Below are 22,757 nucleotides of genomic sequence, written 5' to 3'. Positions count from 1 at the left end.
CTATACGGCGTAGTCAGAAGACGGCCCGGGTCACTAACAGAAGGAGAGAACAACAAACTTTCTAGTCCACCAGCATAGAAGATTGTACTCACTCACCTGATCAAGAGCACATTTCCGAAGGATTATGATTTTTGAAGATTTATGATCAAGAGATTCGATTACCCCAGTGATATTTGCTGGTGTTATAATAAAGAATGGTACTTCTGTAGGTGGACAGTGCTCTCAATAGGGAGAGAAACGCGAAACTCTCTTTGTTGGATCCTCGAGAACAGTTTGATGATAGGCGAAAGGTAATTTGCCCTGCTTTACAAGCATAAAATAAGAGGAACACCAGCAATACGAGCGGGCAAGCCAGCTTTCTAACTGAAGTTAAGCTATCGTTGAGGCTTGAACTCTAGCTCTGTTGTCTTTACAACCCAGAGGGGAAAAGTGCAGGTTTTAACCAACGTGGAGAACTAGAGCAGTCCACCGAATAGTGACTACAAAGTAGGGATTAGGGGTTCGGAAGCTGCTGCGGAATAGTCGGAGCTGCGCCGTAGTAATATTATATTTGGTCAAAAGCAATGAGAAGAATGAAGGTACCCAAAGTAACGTCCTCGTCCAGGAGACAGAAGAGATGCCGCTTGGGCCCGAGAGCGAATGGTAAGAGGTGTGGTCCACAGAGTACAAGATCCTTGACAAGCTCTGGGGTGAAGGAGGAAAACAAATCAAATGGAGGAGCTTACTGGAAGAGAGAGCAGTAGAATGGAAGACTAAGCATGTCTTGGAGCCTTGGAGTCAACAAACTAGACCCGATGGTGGTCTCGGGCGGGTCCTTGAAATATGGAACAATAGAGGATCTTGCCAACTAATAATACCCTTAGCTATTCATAACAGGACGTAGAAATGTCGCAAGGAGCTTTTGAGTGTCTTTGATGAACTTACGATCGTATTTGCTACTACTCTGTAATGCTTAATGGGTATTAAAATTTCAAGTCTCAAACGGAGTACATAAGATTGATCTCAAAGTACGACCGAGCCGACAAGCCACCGCTGACCTGTCAACCCATCATTCGACAACAGTATAAGCCTTCTCCTTCTGGAATATCTTCCAAGGCTTCGGTCCCGACCAGTCAACTTTCCCAAATTCTTTCATTCATTGTTCCTGAGGTGGTGTCCATGCAAGCTGGCTGTAAGCAGCATCTCGTGGCCGCCACGTTTCTGGGCCGACCAGCATGGCCACCCAAAGGTAACGCCTAGTCTACCAATAACCGACAGACCAGACATGCTGTCCATGGTCGGTTTACTTTCAGAAGGCTTCTCTTGATTTTTGGTGTTTACTCCGGAGTACTGCTATGTCTGAAAATCGACTTTTCAGCTGTCATACTATTTAAAGCGCAACTGAACAAGCGGAATATTTCTTATCAGTGGCTGTTTGAAGGGGTCAGTCTAGGGCGGCCCTTCGTATCACAACAGCACCACTCGTCAAAGGAGCTTGCATATCATTCAAGCCAGACTACTCTAGCTGCATATCAAACAGCAAAGGCAACAACAGATCCCTGCTCCCATGGGAAGGGAGATAGCTGTCTCATGTTTCAGGCATCAGAATGACTGAATCATGCGAAAGCTTTTGCCGCTTCAGATCCTGACATGATCGTTCAGTCTGACCGCAGTACAGGGTCACCGTACCCAAGTTACTCTGGGCTGTACGGAGTGCAGTTTCAGACATCATATCATGTTAGTGTCCTCAATGAATACGAATAATTTGACATGATAATAATGTCATATGGACTATGAAGGCCACATCGCCGCCTCCCAATAGTCCTCCTCACATGTGACATCAAATAACCCGGCAAGGCTTCTCCTCCCGACTACAGCAGGAATCAGTGATGAAGCCGTCAAAAGATCGTCACTCGTCAGCGGTAGTCTCCTCCACTTGGATGACACTCTTAATCGGACCAAGTCAATTTAGTCAAGATTCAAAGTGGAGACGGGAGCCATTGCTGTCCAAGGATTTGTCGTCGACCATCGAACCAGTGCCGATCGTTTTTGAGGGGCCAAAGAAAGGTCCACAGAGGACAGTGCTAATTGCTAATACGCAAGTTGCTCCGTACTCAAAGACCACTGACCACTGAATTTTCTCGGGAGCAGATTATGACATGTCTAATGATGAGCTGGCGACAGTCTTCCGAGACATTTTTTGGACGACCAAGGTACCATGAATGTAGACTTTAGAGCTCAAAATATATTATACTTCAATCTACTCCGGATAGGGTTGCTATTCCGATAAAGGACTTGGCTGGCTTACATACCGGTAAATGTTTCCTAACTTCCTAATCCGTACTTTCCACATGTTCTTACCATTGGGTGGCTTGATTCCTTTGTGGAGTTTATTATCCTGTGAATTGATTTTGACGGTGTGCACCCCCTTATAGGGTCAGAAGCAATGTCAGTTGCAAATACCCTTCTTGCGGAGTAGATACATCATCCTCACGGAGGACCCTAGCACTCACCATCCGCAATTCCCCAAAAAAAAGGGCCTGAACATGACGGATCAGTGATTTCTTATGTTCATCTATCGCCTCTATAAGAAGCATATCCCAGCCGGAAAACCTAATCGGGGTCCACCATTTCATATTTCCGAGGACTATCTTCCTTAGTTCTCAGGTGCCTTACTACGGACGGAGCAATTACCCTACTCGTAGTCCCCTATTGTAACCAAGGTTTTGCCTCTGCCGATCTCCACATCCCATAATTGTCTACATGTGATCTGACAGCCCCAGCTGCTTTCTGCCGTGGGTAGATTAGTTTGAGACCATCGATTGTCGCCTCTGACGGGGTGATGTGATGGATCCATTCCATATCTGATGTCGACATGTCGGGAAGGTTTCATTCCTTAATGATATGTGCACCCGTCAAACAAACAATACAATACCCGAAATGATGACCTTTTATCAAGAACGCCATGTACAAATCCCATCACCACATAGCCTTGCCTCGCCATCGAATGACCCCAGATATCCAAATATGAAACTCCCAAATGCTAATTCATAAGGTTTTCCATTGTGACGTGCATGTAACGCCATCACTCACCAGCGTCGTCCATATACAGAATCCTCAGCCCTAGGAGCCCGCTTCTCCGCCTGGCGATTCCGGCCTTGCGAACTGGGCCGGCCCCACGGCCGAGTGCTTCCTTCGTTTCCGTTATTCTTGGAACTAGAGGCGCTGGCTTCTGTCAATGATGCTCCGGATTTGATAACGTCAATGTTTCCCCGGTCGCCAGAGAAGCGAGCTTCGGCATCGCGACCAAAGAGAGCCATCATATCGTTCATAGTAAGCTTGCCAGCTGCGCTCTTGCCTTCAATTGTGAGATTGGCCAACTCGCGCTTGCGGTCTTGCAATTCCAAGATCCGCTCTTCAACGGTTTCCTTGATAATCATCTTGTAAATCTTGACGTCGACCGTCTGGTTAAGCCGATGGACTCGATCAATAGCTTGTTCCTCAACGAACTCGAGTTTCATTAGTCAACTGTAATCACCAGTTCACCATGGTCACTTACAGGATTCCAAAATGGTTCCAAAATCACGACCCGACTTGCAGCCGTAAGGTTGAGTCCCAGGGCGCCGGCGCGCAGACTGCAGAGTAGCACCCGAGTCGCACTGTTGTGCCTCAATTTATCTAGACTAGCTTCTCGAAGGTCGTTTCGCATACTCCCATCGTATCTTGCAAAGCCAATGCCAGCACGCTTCAAGAACGGTTCGATCTTGTCAAGCATCGAAGTGAAGACCGAAAAAACAATGAACTTGTAGTCGGCAGCTTCACGTCTGAGGATCTTCATCAAATGTCGGATCTTGGTAGATGGCAGGACTTGAGTCTCATTGTCACCAGGATTCAGATAGATATCCTCATCGGTGTCCGACTCCGAACCCTGGCTTCTTCTCAAATTGGAAACAATGGCAGGCTTCCGTGTTGGAGATTCAGGGCCATCCTCATCGGTCTCAGAGTCCTCGGAACTCAGCCATTCGCCTCCTCCTTCAGCATTTTCGTCATCAGTTCCACCAGCTTTTCCAAGATTAGGCAAACCGCGTTGGCCCTCCGGGACTATCCACTCCCCATCGTCCTCGTCCTCGTCGTCGCTGTCAATAACAATCTTCCTGTTTCTCCGAGCTCGAGCCTTCTGCATTTCGGAGAATTTATTCGATGGTGAGTCGGTGAGATTCATCTCTACTCTCGGTTTGTGAGAGCTCTTTTTCTTTCCTGAATCGAAACCACCAAGCGTAGCCTTTAGATCGGCCTCGCACTCTCCACACCTGCTGGAACTGTTCTTTACTTCTTCTTTGCTCAGCTCAGTCTGGCAGACATCACACTTCTTCGAAACGACGCTCAGAGCTCCAAAGAGATCAGCCATACTGTCGAGATCGTCCTGCTTTCCAGAGCTAGATTGGCTACTAGAAGTCCCATTCTGCAAGAGGATGTCTTTGTCTTTGGCAAGGTCGCTCTTGACCAGATCTGGGTGGTTGCATGCTTGCCGTAGACGTAACAGTAAGACCAAAGCACCAGCGTAGTCGACTTTGGAGCCACCCATCATCTTCTCAAGGCTGTTTTCTGTTCGCTGTTCGAGACGTTTATAAAAGTTCATCTCGCCGGGCATGAACTCTGCAGCTACCTTAATGACTTCCCGTTTGGTGATCTGGAAGCCGGTGGACTTCTTCTGCTCCTCATCGGCACCTGACCCGCTGGGCTTCAGGTTGGGATTCAGCTTCAAAACATCCTTAGTGCGCCGCTTCATGAATGCTTTCAAATAGACCTGTAGACGCTCAATCGCAAGGGCCCCATGGCCGTTAGCCAACGGTCTTGTGATCTGATCCTTCCAAGCCGCAAGGTCGTTGTAGGGTTTGATCCGCAGAAACTTGATCAAACTCTGGAGCTCGTCCAAGTTGTTCTGCATTGGCGTTCCCGAAAGACACCATCTATATTCTGCATCAAGCGCACAGGCAGACTGCGTTGCCTTGGCATTTCGATTCTTGATGGTATGCGCTTCGTCTAGGACTATCCGGTACCAATAAACAGAGAAAAGTCCCGCTTTCTTCTTGTTCTTATCGACAGCTCCATATTCGGAGGTTAAGGTACCATATGTCGTAATCACCACATCGTAGGTGTCCAGGCTGTCCGTTGCTTTCGCACGAGTATTTCCGTGGTAGACACAAACACGTAGCTTATGAGAGTCCTCGATCTTGGTTGCTATTTCTGACTCCCACTGTTTGATCAATGCCAGTGGGGCAACAACAAGAGTCGACTTGCTTAGCCCAGAAGGTACCTTGCGCACCTTCTCATTGTCTTGGTCGTCACTGTTGTTGTCATCCGTTTTGGCGGCGCCAGCAATGAACTTGTCCGAAGATTTCTGATTGGTAAGTAACAGGGCGATGGTTTGAACAGTCTTTCCCAGACCCATATCGTCTGCGAGAATGCCACCCTTAGGAAGCACTCCTTTGGCGTTACCTGAGCCTCTCTCTTTGTCACACATCCAATTCACTCCTTCCCTTTGGTGAGGGAGTAGCTTGACTTTCAAGCCTTCGACTGTCCCATCATCTTCTTCCTCGTCTTCCCCCTCTTCTACTTCCTCATCATCTTCTTCATAGTCATTCTCATCGTCTTCGACTTCATCTTCAGATGACTTCTTGTCATCCTTGGTTTCCCCAACATTGCCTTCTGCCTTCAGCTCGTCCAGTTCACTTTTCTCAGTAGCAGCGCTTGACTCGTTGACTGTGACTTCTTCAAGCTGAGAGGCTAGGTCGTCAATTTCAGAAGTGCCCTGCTTCTTTTTTTCCTTGGCCTCCTTCTTCTTCTTCCTCCGGTTCTTACTCTTCTTCCGGTTCTTTGCCCTTGATCCTTGTTTGTCATCGTCACTTGTAAAAGCCCCTTCAAGCAGAGCTTTTATGTTTTCGTTGGCTTTGACAGGATCAACATAGCCGTTGGCGTCCATTGACCCGAACCCGGCATTGCGAGGCCTAGTGCTGGGTGTGAACCCTCCTTCGCGGGTAAGATCAACGAAGTTGCTGAGATTTTTGGATGCTTTGTCCATTTTTATGGCTGAAGATGCATAGAAAGTCTTCGGAGCTCGCGGCGTGGTGAAGGTGACATTCTCCGGACGGCGAATCTCCACAACATCGTTGTTGACCGGACGGGAGTTTCGGTAGTTGTTATACGCCGAAGGTCGAACAGGCTTGAAAGGATCGAACGGCTCGCTGCGCTTCGGTGTGGATGCTACAAGGCTACTCGAGCCACCAGTTGGTCTGTGACCCTGATGGCTTATACCAGGGTGAGGAGCATTGTATGACCTTGACTGCGGTGCAGGTCTGTGATGTTCAGGTCGAGCCCGGTTCGGTTTTGGGATATTGAAAGGATGGTTCGGCTGTTGCTGGTGGGGCGGGTTTGGACGTTGATATGGGCCGAGAGGAGAAGGTTTCCCAAACTCAAGTTGTTGTGAAAGAGGACGCTGGGTGTGCTCGTTTGGCCGACGAGGCGTCATTGGATACGACGGCGGCGCGTCGCTTTCTTTAGCCATCGAGTGGTATCTATGAATGTCTCTCTGAACTCCGTCAGATGTAAATAGCAGTTGTCATCCGGTTATGTCTTGTAAAAGTCTGTCTCGGATGGTTGGTTATTGCGATGGCACCGTGGCAGGTAGCGTGCTAAGAAATAAGAGAAAGAGAGGTGAAGGAAGGGAATGATATTGCAGATGGAAGTAAAGTCAGTATTCTGTCATATGTCCGTATAGTGTATTCTTCAATCTTGCTTTGAGTACCCAGCAACTTGAGAGTAATAGCAGGCTAGGTGCTCATGTTCGGTGCCGCTGCGGGTTGTAATCGGCAAGCCACGATAGCCTCGTAGGATACCCAGATCCTGGTGTTGATATCGAATAATCAAAACTTTAGAGGAAACTAGCATTCCCTGTGCTTGACTTTGACAAGCTAGATCCTCTTGTGGAGCTGTTTGTGGTGAAAATCTGCATCGTTAGTGCCGACATGCCACATTATTATCGATAGCGTTTTGTTTGGGGTTTTGCCCCAGCAACCATGTTATCTGCCTTAGGGCCTGAGGCTATTAATATCGATAAAGGCGAAATAACGCGATAACAACCAGATTCCAACGATAGTGCTCCTGATATCTCTCAAACCAATAATGGCTTCAGAGCTATGGAGTACACGAACGGACTTCCTTTTAGCCCACCGTTTCTTTACCTTACTCATTCCTAAATATAAACATAAATTCGCTCTGCGAGATTTCTTCAGGAATTCAAAGGTTAAAACATGTAGCTTTGCCTCTGCACACTCTTCGCTAAACGCCAAGAAAACAGAATATGAAGCCCAGAATCCCTAAATGTCTCCAATGACACCCTGCAATATCTCCGGGACTATAACACCCGCGTCTCCTTGGAAAAACCAATCACCTTTTTTCAAGCCAGAATACCCAACATCATTGCGATCCATATTGACCACAGCGACTCGGGCCCCTCTCGCACGCGCCTTATCAACGTAGCCTGCAGCTGGGTAGACTCTCGAACTTGTTCCAATCACCAAGATCAAATCCACGGGACCAGAATTTAACCACTTGTCCACCGTTTCTAGCGTATGTAAGGGTAAACTTTCTCCAAACCAGACCACGCCTGGCCGCAAAAGCCCTTCTTTACATTCTGGACAATGTGGCAGGACATCCTGACTCAAGGCAGGGAGCGGGACGTTCTCGTCTGATATGTCCAGTTCCGTTTCCTCCATTCTTAATGCGTTGGATAGCGCCTTTGAGGCCTCCTCGCCAGTCTTATCTTCAGCAGATGGACTCAAGTCCGGAACACCTTTCGGAATGGCAAGCTCGGGGACTATCGGATCGGTAAAGTCATTTTCGCGCACATAGTTGCAGTAGAATGAGGTACATTTGACCGTGAAAAGTGACCCGTGGAGGAGGTGGAGCTGTTCCGAGGGATGATTTGCACGTTGTGAAAGACCTACATCGAAGCGTCCACTCGTCAGCCTTGTTCAACTAGACTACACCAGCACTAGGATATGCAGTTTAGACAGTACCATCAACATTCTGTGTGAGTGTGATAAAATCCCTATTCTTCCTTGCAAGCTCTGCAAGGGCATGGTGCGCGCGGTTAGGGTTCGCTTTGAGTGCCATGTGTCTCCGGTAGCTGTAAAACTGCCATACTAGGTCCGGATTGGCCTCGAATGCCTCAGGAGTCGCCAAATCGGTGGCATCATAAGATCGCCAAAGACCGCCGGCTCCTCGAAATGTGGGAAGTCCAGAAGATGCGGATATACCAGCCCCTAAGAGTGCCAGTATCCGTTTACACCCTTTCAAGTATTCAGTAAACGATCGCAGATCAGCTCCTGATATTGCCGATGAGGCCATAATGTTCACGTCACTGCTCTCGAACTGCTATGTTTCATGAAGACGCAAAAACAGAATCAGAGAAGAATATCTTCAGCAAGCCAGTTTGATTTAAATTCAAATGTGAAACTCATATCTATACTATTAACTGACGGTTGAGCTGTCAGTTTTTCCATTGCTTGTCCTAATGCGGAGCACCAATGACGTGGGGTAGCAAAAAGATTGACTCCAAGTGGGGTAGGGTAGTCCATTGGGCGGAATTCGCCGTCAACTGGCAAAAGCCTGCGAGCCCGATCACGGGACTCAACTTGCAGATAGATACTCATGATAACATACAATCAGAACAGTAAATCTTCAAGTAGCCAAGGTAGGTGCGACATTCAGTTACTTGAAAAGTCGTACGCTCGCTGTCTGAGAGATGATGAGTCATTTGACAAAATTCAATATTGTTCCTCCACCGGAAGCCCAACATTGACTGCTGTCACAGCATAATCCCGATTGTGCTTGTTCATATCGGCAATGAATGAGGTGATGTACTCTGGTACTCCAGAGACCTTGTTCTCCGGGCTAGGAACAGGGTCTCCAAATAACTCATGGACAGGCACAACACCCGTCCAGACCCTATTGGTCACATCGTTGTTGTTCTTGTCCTTTCTCTCGTCGGAGACACCACCATCTCTAATCTTGCCACTGCCGTCGACAACCTTGACTTTAAGAATAACAGTAGAAGACATTTCGGCATTGTCTGGGGGTACACGGGTATGGTCCCAGCGATCCGGCAGCACTGAATTAGTAATGAGTTTCATCGCCCAGAGTTTTTCTGCTTCGTCCGTGACTGGTCTAGCATAGCCATGAAGGATAGCGGAGCGGTAGTTGTAGCTATGGGAGTTGGGTGTAAGAGACAGGATTAATCCGTCTACCCTACTCGCAGCGATGCAGACAGGCAATCCGTCTCCTTCCGCTTTTCTCGCTAGATTCATGATTCGTGAACTGACGTATCCATGTAGATAGCAGTCTAGAGGCTCATCGAGTCCAGCTGATGGATAGTCAAATGACCCCATCGTACCAATCATGGGCAGTATGGCGGGAAAAGGATCTGGGGGCCCAGGACTAAACGACACATGGAGCACTTGACTTGAGTTGATGATTGAATGGATAGCACCGAGGTCATACGTCGCTGGTTCGTTCCAAAACTCAGTATACTCCATCAAAATATCATTTCAATCACTCACCTCGATGTTTGTACCTGTTCACCGTGTTCGCATCTCGCTTCGGATATGTGAGTGTTCTTCCCATCGTGTATTGTCGAGACAGGTTCTATGCTAAAGTAACTCAGAGACGGACGGCTCCTTTAGTATCAGCGATTGCGGCTCAATGTAAGAGGAGCCGTAAACAGAAGTGTGAGTCATGCGATACGTTTTAGACCTTGCATTTTGTAGTTATATATCAAGAAGTTGGATGGATTCGCTGGGGATCCCGAGAATGATGGTCACTATCATGTGGCGCTCGCGCACCAATGAAGCAATGAGCTACTTGCTGCACCCATAAATGTCATATCAAGATTCCGATGGCTTTTTACAAATCGGATCGTGACGACGATCCTGGGATGTTGAACATGGACTTAACAAACACGAGAAACAGACGGGGCCAGATCGCAAGACATCGCCGGTAAAGGAAAGTCCTTGCGGGCCCCAATAACAAACATCTGCACTGCTATTGGTTGATGTCGCCGATAGTATATCAAAGCCTTAGGCACTAAGGCATGCCTCGGGAGCTCCGATACCTTTTGCGCTTGCTGGAGACATATCGAAACTAATCCAACAATTTGGCGCCTCACCTTCTGAGGGCATTCGATAAGCATGTCGACATGCAAAGCCGTTGCCCAAAGATGGCCCCGATATCTCCACCGCCACATCCCATTCGTCGCACCTAGTCCTTCAATCCGGCCAGCGCTTCGACGCTGTCGCATGAGCAAGCAGCCGTCCCTCCTCCGTTCGTACGCCTCGATCTCCGCTGCGGATCTTAAATTCGGGCAACCTCTTCACGAGACGCATCCTCATTTATTGAATCCTGGAGAATGTGTGTATATGCTCCCCATTGCATGTGAATGTGACACAACAAAGAATGAGAGGATTAACCTGAAACTAGTGACTCCTGGTATCACGGCTCTCGAATACGCTCAACGTCGCTCCCGGCTTGCGAACAAGCTTCCTAAGAATGCAATTGCAGTGTTAGCTGCCTCGGAGGTTACTTACCGCGCTACTGGCATCTTCAACAACTATCGCCAGGATTCCAACTTCTTTTACCTTACCGGTATGCTTTCATTACAAGTCGAAAATAAAGCAAGCAGCTTACTCGATATTTTGTCAATAGGCTTCAATGAACCCAATGCGCTAGCTATCATCGGTAAGACCGGTCTACCAGTTAAGCGACTAAGATAGTGCTTACCATGCCTAGCGAATGATGGATCTGGGGACAATCACATATTCCACCTCTATGTGCGTGAAAAGGATCCGAGGGCTGAGCTCTGGGAAGGAGCGCGTTCCGGCACACAGGCGGCGATTGACGTCTTTAACGCGGATGAGGTTGAAAGACTGGCTTTGGGTGTAACGGAGAAGTAAGCTAACTATTGGAGCAGACGGGTGACATTGGTCGCATCGGGGATATTCTCCCAACGATCCTTTCGGGGGCCACAGAGATCTACACAGATATCCCTGCCTTTAACCCCGGGAGATCCTCCTTGCATCATTTCCTATACGGCCCCACCAATGCATCCGAGAAGCTGAAGAAGATGGTCGACTATCACAAAGTCAAGCCCTTGCGTAACATCTTAAACGAGATGCGAGTGTTCAAAAGTGAGGATGAGGTCGTCCAATTACGCAGAGTTGGGCAGGCGTCGGGGCGAGCCTTTACAGAAACCATGAGGCAGACCTTTACAAAAGAGAAGGACCTGAATTCCTTCCTGGAGTACAATTTCAAAGTGAACGGGTGTGATGGAAGTGCTTTTGTCCCGGTAGTTGCAGGCGGCTCCGTGAGTACCTCGTAAACTCTCCCCTTCCTATTCAGGCTGACAGATTCAGAACGCTCTGAGTATTCACTATACCAGAAATGATGATGTTTTGAGGTAAACCCGTTTAGGCAATGTCGGAGGGTCTGAGCTAATATGAGATAAAGGAATGGTGACATGGTTCTTGTTGACGGGGGCGGGGTCCGTACTTTCTCTATCCTGGGAACTGACTGTGACACTAACAGGCTGCAGGAATGGGGCACGTACATATCCGATATCACTCGAACTTGGCCAGTTAATGGCAAGTTCTCCGACCCTCAGCGCGACCTATACAATGCAGTGTTGAATGTGCACCGCAGTTGCGTCTCACTCTGCAGAGAGAGCGCCGGACTTTCATTGGACAAATTGCACAGTATTGCTGAGAATGGTCTAAAGGACCAGTTGCAACAACTCGGATTTGATGTTTCAGGCAGCGTAAGTCGACTTGATGTCAAGGTGCCCATTCGTCAAGCTGATCCATGTTTGCCTCGAACAGGCAATGGGCATCCTTTTCCCTCATCATCTGGGACACTACATTGGGTTAGATGTTCATGATTGTTCCGGATATAGTCGAAGTCAGAATCTCAAAGCAGGCCAGTGCATCACCATCGAACCGCAAGTATTCTTCCAGTCTCACTTTCGGCACATTTCTAATTCGCCTTCCCAGTGGAATATATGTTCCGGACAGTGAAAGATGGCCAGAGCAGTTCCGAGGCATCGGGATCCGTATCGAAGACAGTGTTTGCGTTGGGGATGATAACCCGATTGTCTTAACCACAGAGGCAGTGAAAGAGGTGAGTTCTAATTCAATTCACTTTTGACAAACTCAAAAAAACAATTCTTCCACGTTGTACTCTTTTCTCCAAGCACGACCACTAATATAGGATGTTGAATAGGTTGATGATATCGAGGCGCTTCGGGACTAGATAAAAGAACCTGCTGTAGCACATAGATACCCATTCATACGTGATTGTACAGTACAGATTGACTTGAGATGCTGCATCCACGGACGAAAGACGTTGATGTGAATACTGTAGTAGGGTCAACCGTGAAAACAAACAAACAATGAACAGTTAAGGGCAGTCCTTGATCGGTAAAATTCAATGTACCATTTGGTACGATCGAGTCGACGCGTACAGTAATTCGGACAGAATACAACTTGGGAGAAAACCAGATTAATATTAACAAGAACGGACTGATTGTGTCAATTCACTTGGAGGCGCGGTGGCTAGAATCAAAATGCTAGAATTTATAATGTAAAGAATGTTCTATGCACATTCGTAGTACGGAGTACGCCCCTACCTAGGTACCAGTCCTGTGAAAAGGCCTGATAGCATCGCGCGACGGTCTTTTGGCTGTTTAGCACACATCCCCATCGGCCAAAACAAACCCGTCTCCACCGGGCTTCCTCACACGCTTAGTCCTACTTTGCTTCGCTTCTCTTCTCGGTCAACCTATCTACGTACTGGCCTGCCTTACCTACTACTCTGCTTCACCTTACATACTACCTACTTTAACTCCAACTACTGCTCTCCTTGTCATCGGACGTCCAACCTCGTCAGAAGTCTCCGGACTCTATTATCCTCCTATACACACTCGAGGTATTCGCCTCGTATCCTCCTTCTATTGCACGTTCCTTGCCCATTGCTCTCTGGCACACGTACAATGACTTCTCTCTAATTGAAGATCCTGCCTTTCGAGACGTGTAGCTAGCCGTGTGCTCAGCCTAGAGTGCCCCTCTTGTGCTGGCACCTCGACTTACCGCGTTCAGCTACAACAAAAAGCGCTCGTGTAGGTATTGTTACCATATGGCAACAGTATTCATACCACCATCGCCTCAGAACTCCCTTAATATGTCAACTCGCCGACCTCTCGCCAACGTGCCGAATGCTACCAATTCCCCTCACAGGGCGGGTCTTGTCCCTGCAAAGCGTCCTCGGACAACGAATCCTCCGATCGATATACCCTACGGCCAGCCTCCTCCCAAGAAGCAGGTGATCGATGGAGTGGACCAGGAGTCGCGTTCCCCAGCCCGGGTTAAATCGAGCACCACCGATTCCAAACTCTTCACACGGCGTTCGACCAATGCACAGCCGAGTGCCTTCGAAAGAAAATTAGTGGCTGCAAGGGATAAGGAACGGCAAGCTCAGCTCAAAGGAACGAAACAGGAGAGGCCATCCGCAGAATCGGTGGATTCCATTCGGCAATGGCAGAGACATTACCGAAAGGCGTTTCCACACTTCGTCTTCTACTTCGATGCTATTTCAGAGGATGTTCGTGCCAAGTGCTCGAGGCAGGTCATTGCCCTCGGAGCTGTAAGTGTCCCTTTCAACCTTTTGTTCCAATAATGATTCGTTCTTTTTCAACACGCTTGTCCCTTTCCTGGGATTACTCGTCTACTCCTCATATGCAATGGAGGAATATAAAAGTCGTTGACTGAAGTGTTTAGAGTGAGGAAAAATTCTTCTCGCGTGATGTCACCCACGTCGTCACCTCTCGTCCCATCCCGCCTGAAATCGACACAGTACCTCCTGCAGAATTGAACGCTACATCTGCTGATCAGACACCGGTTGATACCGTCAACCCGTCCTTGCTTGAGAAAACCGCAGACACACATCTCCATATGTCCTTGAAGACTGACCAGCGACGTGAGCCAAGCAATATGGATGTTTTATACCGGGCTCGCCGGATGAAAATGAAGATATGGGCTCTTGAGAAGTTGCAACGTATGATTGCTGCTATAAATGACGGGGATCCCGGTGGTCACAGCAGTCATTCGCGCATCCATAATGCTGTTGGTGGAAACACTAAGGCCCGCGGCGAGTCAGACCTATCTCAGGTCTTACGGAAGGAGCTCGTCAGCGGTCCTTCGGACAGGGACCCTCTGTCGTCCTTGAAGGAGCTGGTGTTGTTCAAAGGGCCGTTCATCTATATCCACGATATGGATGAAAAGACCAAGCCTGTCATGGTGCGAGAATATCCTAAAGTTGCAAGGAGACAGGATGGTATCTGGCCACAATTCAGAAGCGCCCCGCTGGGGAAATGCCCTTTCATTGACGAACCTCCCAGCAAGAAAGAGATTGAAAGGCAACGGGCACGCCAACAAGAGAAGGAGAAGAAACTTGCTCCGAAAGCTCCTGCCGTTAAAGAAGTACCTAAATTTGACGCACCAGATGTAGGCCCCGTGAACTTGGACAATCTGGAGCCGTCGAAAGAGACCAAACCTGGCGGTAATGGTTTCGAACCACCGCAGCGGATGACGCCAGAAGACGTGCAGATGCCATTGCAGACCAAACCAGAATCACCAAGGAAAAGCTCCGAGAGCTTCGTGCCCCCTCCGCTCCATAGGACAGGACCATTTTATGCTGGTCGTGAACCTGCCGCGTCCGGTATGCAACCATCAAATATCACGTCTGCCATCCGGTCGCAGATGGTTTCCTCCACCGCCGCTGCACCTGGTGCCAAAGCTGGGTTGAGCAAAGAAGTCCATGAATTGAAGAGGAAGGTACTCGAAAAGAGCAACGGCGGTTTGTCAACCGGCACCGTACTGTCCCCTCATCCTACCACGTCGACCTCCGCCCCCCTAAAGACGTCAAACTGCCAATCGAACAAACTCTGCCAGGCGAACACGCAGGAGAAGCTCGGACGCGTGCAAGAAGAGGACACTACTCAGTCCGAAGGGAACTGTGTGGCTAAGCAGCGGGCTGGTCTTCGGAAAGTCCCAGTCTCAAAGAAAAAAGAACGAAGGAGAGACCCTAAGCCTGGGTACTGCGAGAATTGCAGAGACAAGTTTGACGACTTTGAGGAAGTAAGAATCGATCATGTAGGAAGGAATTGACAGCGGCTAATCTTTCGTCTAGCACATCATGACAAGAAAGCATCGCAAATTCGCAACCAATAAGGCGAACTGGGCTGACCTAGATGCACTGCTTGAGGAGCTGCAGAGGCCTCTAAAGGACGAGTATGACTACGAAGACTCAGTCACTCCCTGATCTAGCGGATGCGTGAGCATGTATTTCTTCCCTGCTGCTCACTAATAATCCCACCTCCAAGCAAGCAAGCTCGTCAAGAAGGACTCGGTTATTGTGAACTCGGCATGACTACATTAGCCCTCTCTCAGTGCCGAATTATGAGTACAAATGCAGCGATATGCGCATGCATCGCATCATTCGTTCATTCCCGTCCCTGACTTACGTCGATCTCACTTTTCATTTTCCCTCTAACTCATGTTTACTCCTTATACCGCTCGGCGGTACATTGTATTTCATATCTACCAGGTTACCATACGGCCGGCGTTCGTTGGATTTTCTCGTGAGGATTCGATGTCGCAGCAAGGACTTCACGAGCCAAAAGCACGTCACGGTCTTTAAGCGACAACTTTTGCATACTATATCCGGAATAACGAAAAAGAGACGAAAAGCGAACGAATTAGATCTTTGGAGGTTGGCGACGCGGACCGTCCTGCATGCGGCATGCGTGTACTATGTCCCCTACCACGTATGCTGAAGATGCTCGAGGTTGAGTTTAATTCATCAAGGGCCTTGTCTTCATCATTTTATTCTTCATCTCTTCTTTTGTCCTCGAGCATTTTCATCAGCGGATGTTAAGAGGTGGGTTGCATAAAGCTGAATGCATATCTAGGTGGCTTCGTCTTTTTTTTCCGTTCCGTGGCATGTCTGGTTGTTTTCCCATGTGGCTCATTCTCAGTTGATATGCCATTGATTCTAACCACCAAAATAATCAAATAATTTATTTCTACACTCGTCCTGCTTTCTACATCGTACACCTCAGTACTCCTGCATTAAACGGCTATATCCGAGCCTCGGCTGCATGGCATCTCGGACCGGAATAAACTACAGCGCCGGCGGAGAAGGTCAATCCACTTTACAATCGATCGACCAATAACAGTGCAGAAATACACCCACTGAAGCACCAAGAAATGCCCTGTAGGTAAACGTCCGGCAGAATGGAACCATTTAAGGTAAAAAAAGTGTAGCACACGCGATTGAACTCTTCGGATGCTACAGGCTACGCCGCATAAACCAGCACGTTCCGGGAGTATATAACTCTCAACGTAGAATCATGGGATGAGGATTTGCTGTCACTTTGCTCATCAGTCGCTCTCAAATGCATTACAAAGTTACTATTTCTTTAACCAAGGTAGTTTGCATTTGAGAGAAGATCGAGTCTTAAACAGAGTACTTTACACTTTCCTTCTCGGGTAGTGACGTTATTGTGTCGAGTTTATACCAACGGCACGGCAGTTCTTTGCCCCTTCACCACACTTCAATCTTTCATGATCTTTATCTTTCGGAGACTCGACATACATTCATTATATCGCAGTTATGATTTCGTCCCGAACAGCCATACAGCTGGCGCTACCCTTACGGTCGCTTGCCAGGGCGGCTGGGGTGCGGCCTGGTCTATCTCCTATCGTCCGTTTTGCCCTTCGTGGTAGCTACCTCCCAGCCCGTCATGTTCCCCCGCCATGCACGCCTCAGGTTCGACATAGTTCTCACTCGCCGCTGGGGGCGGCGCCGGTGAACCCTCGGAAAAAGGTGACGATGCAGACCTTACGGAGTCTCTACAAGAAGGGAGAACCCATCACAATGCTCACCGCGCATGACTTTCCCAGCGGCCATGTTGCCGACGCAGCTGGGATGGAGATGATCTTGGTCGGCGACAGCCTGGCCATGGTCGCCCTTGGGATGGAGGATACAAGCGAGGTGTTAATGGAAGAGATGTTGCTGCATTGTCGGAGTGTAGCGCGCGCAGCTAAAAGCGCTTTCACGGTTCGTAAACCTTGTCGGCGGTGTGGTTTGTATTCGAGGCTTGGCTGACACGTGGATATCTATAGGTCGCAGACCTCCCCATGGGCTCGTATGAAGTGTCGCCGGAACAGGCTGTGCAATCGGCTATTCGCATGGTGAAGGAAGGTCGCGTACAGGCCGTGAAACTGGAGGGAGGCGAGGAGATGGCGCCGACGATTAAGCGGATTGTTGAGGCTGGAATTCCTGTCGTCGGACACATCGGACTCACTCCTCAACGCCAGAATGCTTTGGGAGGCTTCAGAGTGCAGGGAAAGTCGACAGCCGGTGCGTTACGGTTGCTCAAAGACGCTTTGGCCGTGCAAGAGGCTGGCGCATTCATGATGGTGGTCGAAGCAGTACCGGCTGAGATTGCTGCGATCATTACTAAGAAGCTCTCTGTGCCCACTATTGGTATCGGCGCAGGCAACGGCTGTTCCGGACAGGTCCTGGTGCAAATTGATATGACTGGCAACTATCCTCCCGGTCGTTTCCTCCCAAAATTTGTCAAGAGGTACGCCGATGTTTGGGGCGAGAGCATCAAAGGAATCGAACAGTACAGAGAAGAAGTCAAGAGTCGCGCGTACCCTTCACAAGAATACACTTATCCGATAGCCGAAGAGGAACTCGCGGAATTTAAAAAGGCTGCTGACGTGATTAAGCGCTCCTGAATTTCGAGCTCCAGACATGTACTCAACCATCATTGATGTTTCTTCAGTTTCCGGCGCTTTGTTCCTCGCCCTTACCACGTCTCAATTTATGGCATTGTGTGCTTGAGTGATACCATGTTTTTTGATGATTATGACCGTTAATGGAATCTTCTGCGGTGGCGGCTTTATCTTTGCATCTCGAAAATTTATCGAGGAGTGACCCTATGTGTTTTCCCCATGCCTGCATGTTTCGTTGTAATAAGTGCATCAGTTTTATTAACCGAATGCTGGCGTCATAGAGTACGAGACAATCAATTGATCATCCGTCTTGAAACACTGTAAAACCCTTCAATTAATACTTTCAGTGCAAAAGTGCCAGTAGCAAGAATACTCACTCTCCATAAACCCCCAACGCCTTCGTCTAGGCCCGGAGCAAAGACGCTGTTGACGTAGCAAAAGACAGAATCTGTGTCTTTGCAGTCAAGCTTCTTCCTGAGGAATTTGACGACAGTTTCGAATTTCTGGGACGCACTGATCTTGAAAACGCGATTCTTCAGAATAGGTGCTGAAGGAAGAGGCTGAAAGCGAACTGTCACTATTCACAGTTAGACGAGGACGCAAATTCCAGGTTGGAGCTAGCCTATTGATGATCCACAATATGACCACACGCATATTATTCACCTTTTCCTGTATCGACAGCCTCCGCATCCGCTAAAGCTCGGTGGGCATCGCGCGGTAGGCTGCTAAGCACCACCGAGGCGGACATGGTGATTGGTAAATCTGCTCCATGCTCGTCGTCCGGGATAGGGGCACTTCTGGTATTTGAATCCAAAGCTGGTTTTTGTCTACTAGCAGGTCGATGGCTGAGTCTGGTGCCCGTTGTTTGTGGGGATTTTGGATTTGGAGATTCTGTCCCTGAGGGGTTTTCTGGTGATGGAGAGTCCATTTTGTGAAATATGCTGGGGCATACGCTGGGGATGAGGCTATCACTTGCAGCCCGTCGATGACTCTTGAGGCGATGAAGGGTTTACAGGAGGTTGTGGACAGTTGGTCGGTGGATCTACGAGCTAATTTGTACCTTAGGTAGCTCTAGGAAATCCGTTCCAGCACTAGTTGGGTTCGGTCCGATCGACATGGTTCAGGCACACTACCACAGTGTAGCATGAAATACCATGACAAAAACGATGGATTTCAACTAAGCAATAACATCTCATTCCTTCGACTATATTTCTGATGTGCAGTGGAGTAGTAGTGTACAATATTAACAGTTAGAATGGATGCCGCCCGATTCGGGGCGGATCACAAGCACCAACTACTGACGTAGTGACCCTTGTTATCGATGGCTGATAAACCTGAAAGCTAGTCGATGCTCCACTGAGAGACCGGTTGATGACGCTGGCCCACCTACAGATCTATCACTCTGCAGACCGAATAGGCATCATCTCGGTCCCAACAGAAGTAAATCATTCTTGTGGAAGAATCTAAAAAGCAGTAATATCTATCCAGAGAGAGAATAGGGAGAGAAAGGAAAGATCTGGTAAAGCACAGGAGAAAATACGGAGCCCTCGCTGAGTCATCCCGGGCCACATGACTGCCCAACCAAATGGTGCCATCACTCGATAATCATTTCTGAGTTCGCCTGACGGCTATAAGTTACTAGTACTAGACTCCTCTGTAGTGACTGGTTCGCCATTTCTCCGTTCCATCCTGGTTAACTATACCTCCTTGACCAAACACCTCGTGGTTCAGTTGTACTGTCTTGAGTTTCTAGTACTACTATCTTTTCTCAAGAATCCTCGTCCTTCCCGTCTTTGTGCTACTTTGCCTCAAGACTTTCTTTGATCGTGCGCCGTTGCTCGTTATCTTGCCCCCGCTCATTACTTCCCCGCTCCGGTCTTGGAGAACCCTTCCGGGTACGACTCTCACAAAGCACTCAATCGCCTTCGAACGATCTACCGCTTTCATACAATTCATATTTGGATATTAAAGGATATAAGATTATAGCAGTCTGCAAGTCTCCAAAATGAGCAGCCCAAAGCGAAGAATCGAGACCGATGTGAGTTCAATCAAAGGTTTTCTCAGAGGACACGGTTCACAAATGAGCAAACGCTGACACGTCACCTTGATTTCTTTGTGTAGGTTATGAAGTATGCTAAGATTCCTTTTGAAGACAACCAGCGGACAAAGCTAACCGAATGGCAGGATGTATGCCACACCCCTCATGAGTGTTCATTGACCCTGCATTCTGGAGGTCACCTATGCTTGAAGATTCGAGCGAACGATTTTCGGACTCCCTGTCGGCTTCTGGGCCTTGCTGATATGTTTCCAGGTTGATGAGTGACTACGAGGTAACTCTGGTTAATGACAACAGTGCGTAATATGGCCTTATCTATGTATTCACTACTAACTTCTGATAGTGTATGCTGCGATTCCTAGACATCCGCCACCAACCAACCATCAACCCAGACTATTGACAATTATTCTTTTCGGACAGGCAAGAATTTTACGTGCGCTTCAAGGGCCCCGAAGAGAGTGCGTCTTGCAACTTCCCTCAAGACTCCGCATCTACTGACCAATAATAGCACCGTTCGCTGGCGGTCACTGGAAGATTCACGTCGAGCTGCCCGATCAATATCCCTACAAGAGTCCGAGCATTGGTTTCGTGAACCGTATCTTCCACCCCAATATCGATGAATTGTGAGGCATCCCGGCCATCACTCAAAGTTCGACGTTAACCCTCTCGTTTTTCGCAGATCTGGCTCAGTGTGTCTTGATGTCATCAACCAAACCTGGTCGCCAATGTACGATATGATTAATATTTTCGAGGTTTTCCTCCCTCAGCTGCTGCGGTACCCAAACCCTTCAGACCCGCTCAACGGCGAGGCTGCTGCGATGTTAATGAGGGAACCCAAGAGCTACGAGGCCAAAGTAAAAGGTGAGTGATACAGCGATCGGTTCAGGACAGCACTTACTGATTGGATCGACAGAATACGTGGCTAAGTATGCTAGCAAAGAGGCAGTTGATGAAGCGGGAGAGGATACAGAGTCGGAAGATGAACTGAGCTCGGCGGGAAGTTACGAATCTGGTGGTGAGGAGCCGGCCGGTACGATGGACGACGTGTAGATATCGTCGGAATCTTGCTCGGTTGCTCGAATCAGTTGCGCATTCTGTTGCATTATGCCATCTATTTCCTATTTTCACCTGTTATTTTATTGAAACAAGGGCTGGCGGGCGTTACTGGAGGAGTTACTACTGATTTTCAAGACGCTACTGAGGTTTTCAGCTCCCGAGCCAAGGTCCAGGTCATGATTTGCTAATTAGCAATCGACTGGTGTTGGCGAACTGTTTGCTCTTCCACGTCGTGTGCATCTGGATTACTCTGCGTTTCTGTACTCACTGTCCTTTCAGCATCTAGTAGTATATGCATGTTGATAAGCCAAGATGATTTACAGTCTCCGCCTCTGCGAAAACTGCAATAAGATTAATTCTGAAGATGGAGATATTATTCGAGACTAGGGATCCGCTCAGAGTGTTGTGCGTGCATAGACATGCCCGATAGCTCTTTCTACTATCTAATTAACGCGATACTGCCTCTTGATGTGAGAAGTGTCAAAAACAAGAAACCTACCCAAACATAATGGAAGTGTAACACAAAGGAAATGTATATCTGACAAGTGCAGTAATAAGAGAGGACTGAAAGGCGCAAGAGGGTATTAAACGTCGTCAAGCGACAAAAACTGAAGGAAAAGAAGGATTGGCCGAAAACCCCTGACAAAGAAGCGAAAGAGTTGGAGTCCCGAAGCGAAGAAGTAGAAAACCGTCGGCCGGCGACCCAGTACGAAGAAAAAGAATGCAGTCCATCAACGTCAGATCGTCTTCCTGTCATCCGCAAGTTTCACGTCACCTTCAAAACACCAAAGACATCTCGGCCATTCGTCTCATCTGTGTTCAGGCCTGGCCGGGCCTTCTTCCCTTTCCTTGGGTTGATTACCACCTCTCCCCAATGCTTGCAGGAGGCGCCATCATGTGAGGCGCCAGACTTGGACGATATCGGTGACTTTGATGGGTCGGCCGTGATTATTCTGACGGGGACGTCGCTGCTCGAACTTGCTTTTGACGCCACGGAGCCGTGTAACGTCGCGCGTGGTTGGAGATGGGGTTGCGGTTGGAGGGACCAGATATCGATAACGGACCTAGGTGCATGGATTTAGCATCTTATTCGGATGTTGGTGGTAGGTGGCCGACTTGGAGACGAGGGAGCAGCAGATAACTACTCACTCTGAGGTTCGCTGGCAGATTGCTTCGAGGGCTTCTCGTTCGCGCTTTATGTTCTCTGGGTCGGGGTTGTTGATCTGATTCGAGTGATTGAGAGCTCCATAGCCATAGCCGGACTGGTAGATATCGTCGTCTAGCAGACGCGAGGACTCGGCCTAAAGATCCGGACTGTTAGTATCCTCTTCGAGACTTGGGAAATGATGATGGCTTTGATCAGCCGCATCATGCGAAACTGCTGCAACATGGTCCTTGTCGCTGTTTGGTTCTGATCCACAAATACATACATCATGGCTTTCCCGGCGATTTAGCCCAAGGCAAGAAGCACAGACACCCATTGATCCTGGTGTATTGTAGAGCGGTAATCGAGTCTCGAGTGTTGGGTAATAGGATAGTCGTACGGGCTTCGCAACGGAACGATCGAGTTGTAGTAATATCGAATGATGGGAAAGATAATGCAAGCAATGCAAGAATAACAAAGTACAAATATCAGCCGCGGCAGGAAACCGACGGGTGATGCTGAGAAGGTTTGATATAGAGAACTGCCCGAAGTCGCACGACCACCCATCGTCGACTGGATCCGTGAAGGAATCCGGTGTTGTCGATTGGTCCGT

General features: G+C 48.5%; 9 protein-coding genes across 9 annotated transcripts; 4 read left to right on the top strand and 5 right to left on the bottom strand.

Annotated features, from left to right (window-relative positions):
• Positions 1 to 1,012: 1,012 nt before the first annotated feature.
• AFUA_6G09220 (putative SNF2 family helicase/ATPase) lies at positions 1,013 to 7,003 on the bottom strand. The gene is made up of 2 exons (XM_745717.2): positions 3,539 to 7,003; positions 1,013 to 3,488 (listed from the first exon to the last, which is right to left on the bottom strand). The coding sequence occupies exons 1-2, from the start codon at positions 6,542 to 6,544 to the stop codon at positions 3,069 to 3,071; spliced, it is 3,426 nt and encodes a 1,141-aa protein (XP_750810.1). The 5' UTR covers positions 6,545 to 7,003; the 3' UTR covers positions 1,013 to 3,068.
• A 352-nt stretch (positions 7,004 to 7,355) lies between these two features.
• AFUA_6G09210 (SIR2 family NAD-dependent protein deacylase) lies at positions 7,356 to 8,388 on the bottom strand (the record flags this gene model as incomplete). The annotated part of the gene is made up of 2 exons (XM_745716.1): positions 7,356 to 7,981; positions 8,058 to 8,388. The coding sequence occupies 2 exons, from the start codon at positions 8,386 to 8,388 to the stop codon at positions 7,356 to 7,358; spliced, it is 957 nt and encodes a 318-aa protein (XP_750809.1).
• Positions 8,389 to 8,807: 419 nt separating this feature from the next.
• Positions 8,808 to 9,663, bottom strand: AFUA_6G09200 (pyridoxamine 5'-phosphate oxidase family protein; the record flags this gene model as incomplete). The annotated part of the gene is made up of 2 exons (XM_745715.2): positions 8,808 to 9,544; positions 9,600 to 9,663. The coding sequence occupies 2 exons, from the start codon at positions 9,661 to 9,663 to the stop codon at positions 8,808 to 8,810; spliced, it is 801 nt and encodes a 266-aa protein (XP_750808.2).
• Positions 9,664 to 10,167: 504 nt separating this feature from the next.
• On the top strand, positions 10,168 to 12,509 carry AFUA_6G09190 (aminopeptidase P family protein). The gene is made up of 11 exons (XM_077805042.1): positions 10,168 to 10,446; positions 10,516 to 10,680; positions 10,741 to 10,773; positions 10,825 to 10,952; positions 11,006 to 11,398; positions 11,448 to 11,491; positions 11,542 to 11,575; positions 11,627 to 11,848; positions 11,910 to 12,028; positions 12,081 to 12,207; positions 12,310 to 12,509. Exons 1-11 carry the CDS (start codon positions 10,227 to 10,229, stop codon positions 12,337 to 12,339), a joined length of 1,515 nt encoding a protein of 504 aa, XP_077661175.1. The 5' UTR covers positions 10,168 to 10,226; the 3' UTR covers positions 12,340 to 12,509.
• A 287-nt stretch (positions 12,510 to 12,796) lies between these two features.
• AFUA_6G09180 (protein serine/threonine kinase activating protein nimO) lies at positions 12,797 to 16,177 on the top strand. Its single transcript, XM_745713.2, has 3 exons — positions 12,797 to 13,728; positions 13,863 to 15,221; positions 15,274 to 16,177. Exons 1-3 carry the CDS (start codon positions 13,222 to 13,224, stop codon positions 15,403 to 15,405), a joined length of 1,998 nt encoding a protein of 665 aa, XP_750806.2. The 5' UTR covers positions 12,797 to 13,221; the 3' UTR covers positions 15,406 to 16,177.
• Positions 16,178 to 16,758: 581 nt separating this feature from the next.
• Positions 16,759 to 17,891, top strand: AFUA_6G09170 (3-methyl-2-oxobutanoate hydroxymethyltransferase ECM31; the record flags this gene model as incomplete). The annotated part of the gene is made up of 2 exons (XM_745712.1): positions 16,759 to 17,205; positions 17,271 to 17,891. 2 exons carry the CDS (start codon positions 16,759 to 16,761, stop codon positions 17,889 to 17,891), a joined length of 1,068 nt encoding a protein of 355 aa, XP_750805.1.
• A 255-nt stretch (positions 17,892 to 18,146) lies between these two features.
• On the bottom strand, positions 18,147 to 18,985 carry atg12 (ubiquitin-like protein ATG12; the record flags this gene model as incomplete). The annotated part of the gene is made up of 3 exons (XM_001481411.2): positions 18,552 to 18,985; positions 18,266 to 18,465; positions 18,147 to 18,206 (listed from the first exon to the last, which is right to left on the bottom strand). The coding sequence occupies exons 1-3, from the start codon at positions 18,814 to 18,816 to the stop codon at positions 18,147 to 18,149; spliced, it is 525 nt and encodes a 174-aa protein (XP_001481461.1). The 5' UTR covers positions 18,817 to 18,985.
• A 517-nt stretch (positions 18,986 to 19,502) lies between these two features.
• AFUA_6G09160 (E2 ubiquitin-conjugating protein UBC8) lies at positions 19,503 to 20,994 on the top strand (the record flags this gene model as incomplete). The annotated part of the gene is made up of 7 exons (XM_077805041.1): positions 19,503 to 19,926; positions 20,010 to 20,095; positions 20,200 to 20,244; positions 20,365 to 20,402; positions 20,453 to 20,567; positions 20,624 to 20,805; positions 20,858 to 20,994. Exons 1-7 carry the CDS (start codon positions 19,894 to 19,896, stop codon positions 20,992 to 20,994), a joined length of 636 nt encoding a protein of 211 aa, XP_077661174.1. The 5' UTR covers positions 19,503 to 19,893.
• A 366-nt stretch (positions 20,995 to 21,360) lies between these two features.
• On the bottom strand, positions 21,361 to 22,756 carry AFUA_6G09150 (LAMTOR1/MEH1 family protein). The gene is made up of 3 exons (XM_745710.2): positions 22,431 to 22,756; positions 22,150 to 22,301; positions 21,361 to 22,064 (listed from the first exon to the last, which is right to left on the bottom strand). The coding sequence occupies exons 1-3, from the start codon at positions 22,479 to 22,481 to the stop codon at positions 21,767 to 21,769; spliced, it is 501 nt and encodes a 166-aa protein (XP_750803.1). The 5' UTR covers positions 22,482 to 22,756; the 3' UTR covers positions 21,361 to 21,766.
• Position 22,757: the final 1 nt, after the last annotated feature.

Source organism: Aspergillus fumigatus, chromosome 6 (assembly GCF_000002655.1).
Source record: "Aspergillus fumigatus Af293 chromosome 6, whole genome shotgun sequence".
NCBI lineage: Eukaryota > Fungi > Ascomycota > Eurotiomycetes > Eurotiales > Aspergillaceae > Aspergillus > Aspergillus fumigatus.
This window is presented reverse-complemented; position numbering and strand designations above follow the sequence as displayed.

Bases quoted from the DNA above. Each gene is read 5' to 3' on its own strand.
- AFUA_6G09220 (XM_745717.2), bottom strand. From the start codon at position 6,544: ATGGCTAAAGAAAGCGACGCGCCGCCGTCGTATCCAATGACGCCTCGT. The intron at 3,489-3,538 runs GTAAGTGACCAT...ATGAAACTCGAG, and splicing joins TGGAACCATTTTGGAATCCT to TTCGTTGAGGAACAAGCTAT.
- AFUA_6G09190 (XM_077805042.1), top strand. From the start codon at position 10,227: ATGTCGACATGCAAAGCCGTTGCCCAAAGATGGCCCCGATATCTCCAC. The intron at 10,774-10,824 runs GTAAGACCGGTC...TACCATGCCTAG, and splicing joins CAATGCGCTAGCTATCATCG to CGAATGATGGATCTGGGGAC. The intron at 12,208-12,309 runs GTGAGTTCTAAT...GATGTTGAATAG, and splicing joins CCACAGAGGCAGTGAAAGAG to GTTGATGATATCGAGGCGCT.
- AFUA_6G09180 (XM_745713.2), top strand. From the start codon at position 13,222: ATGGCAACAGTATTCATACCACCATCGCCTCAGAACTCCCTTAATATG. The intron at 13,729-13,862 runs GTAAGTGTCCCT...TGAAGTGTTTAG, and splicing joins AGGTCATTGCCCTCGGAGCT to AGTGAGGAAAAATTCTTCTC. The intron at 15,222-15,273 runs GTAAGAATCGAT...TCTTTCGTCTAG, and splicing joins AGTTTGACGACTTTGAGGAA to CACATCATGACAAGAAAGCA.
- AFUA_6G09150 (XM_745710.2), bottom strand. From the start codon at position 22,481: ATGGGTGTCTGTGCTTCTTGCCTTGGGCTAAATCGCCGGGAAAGCCAT. The intron at 22,302-22,430 runs GTATGTATTTGT...CCGGATCTTTAG, and splicing joins ATCGCCGGGAAAGCCATGAT to GCCGAGTCCTCGCGTCTGCT. The intron at 22,065-22,149 runs GTGAGTAGTTAT...CCATGCACCTAG, and splicing joins ATCTGCCAGCGAACCTCAGA to GTCCGTTATCGATATCTGGT.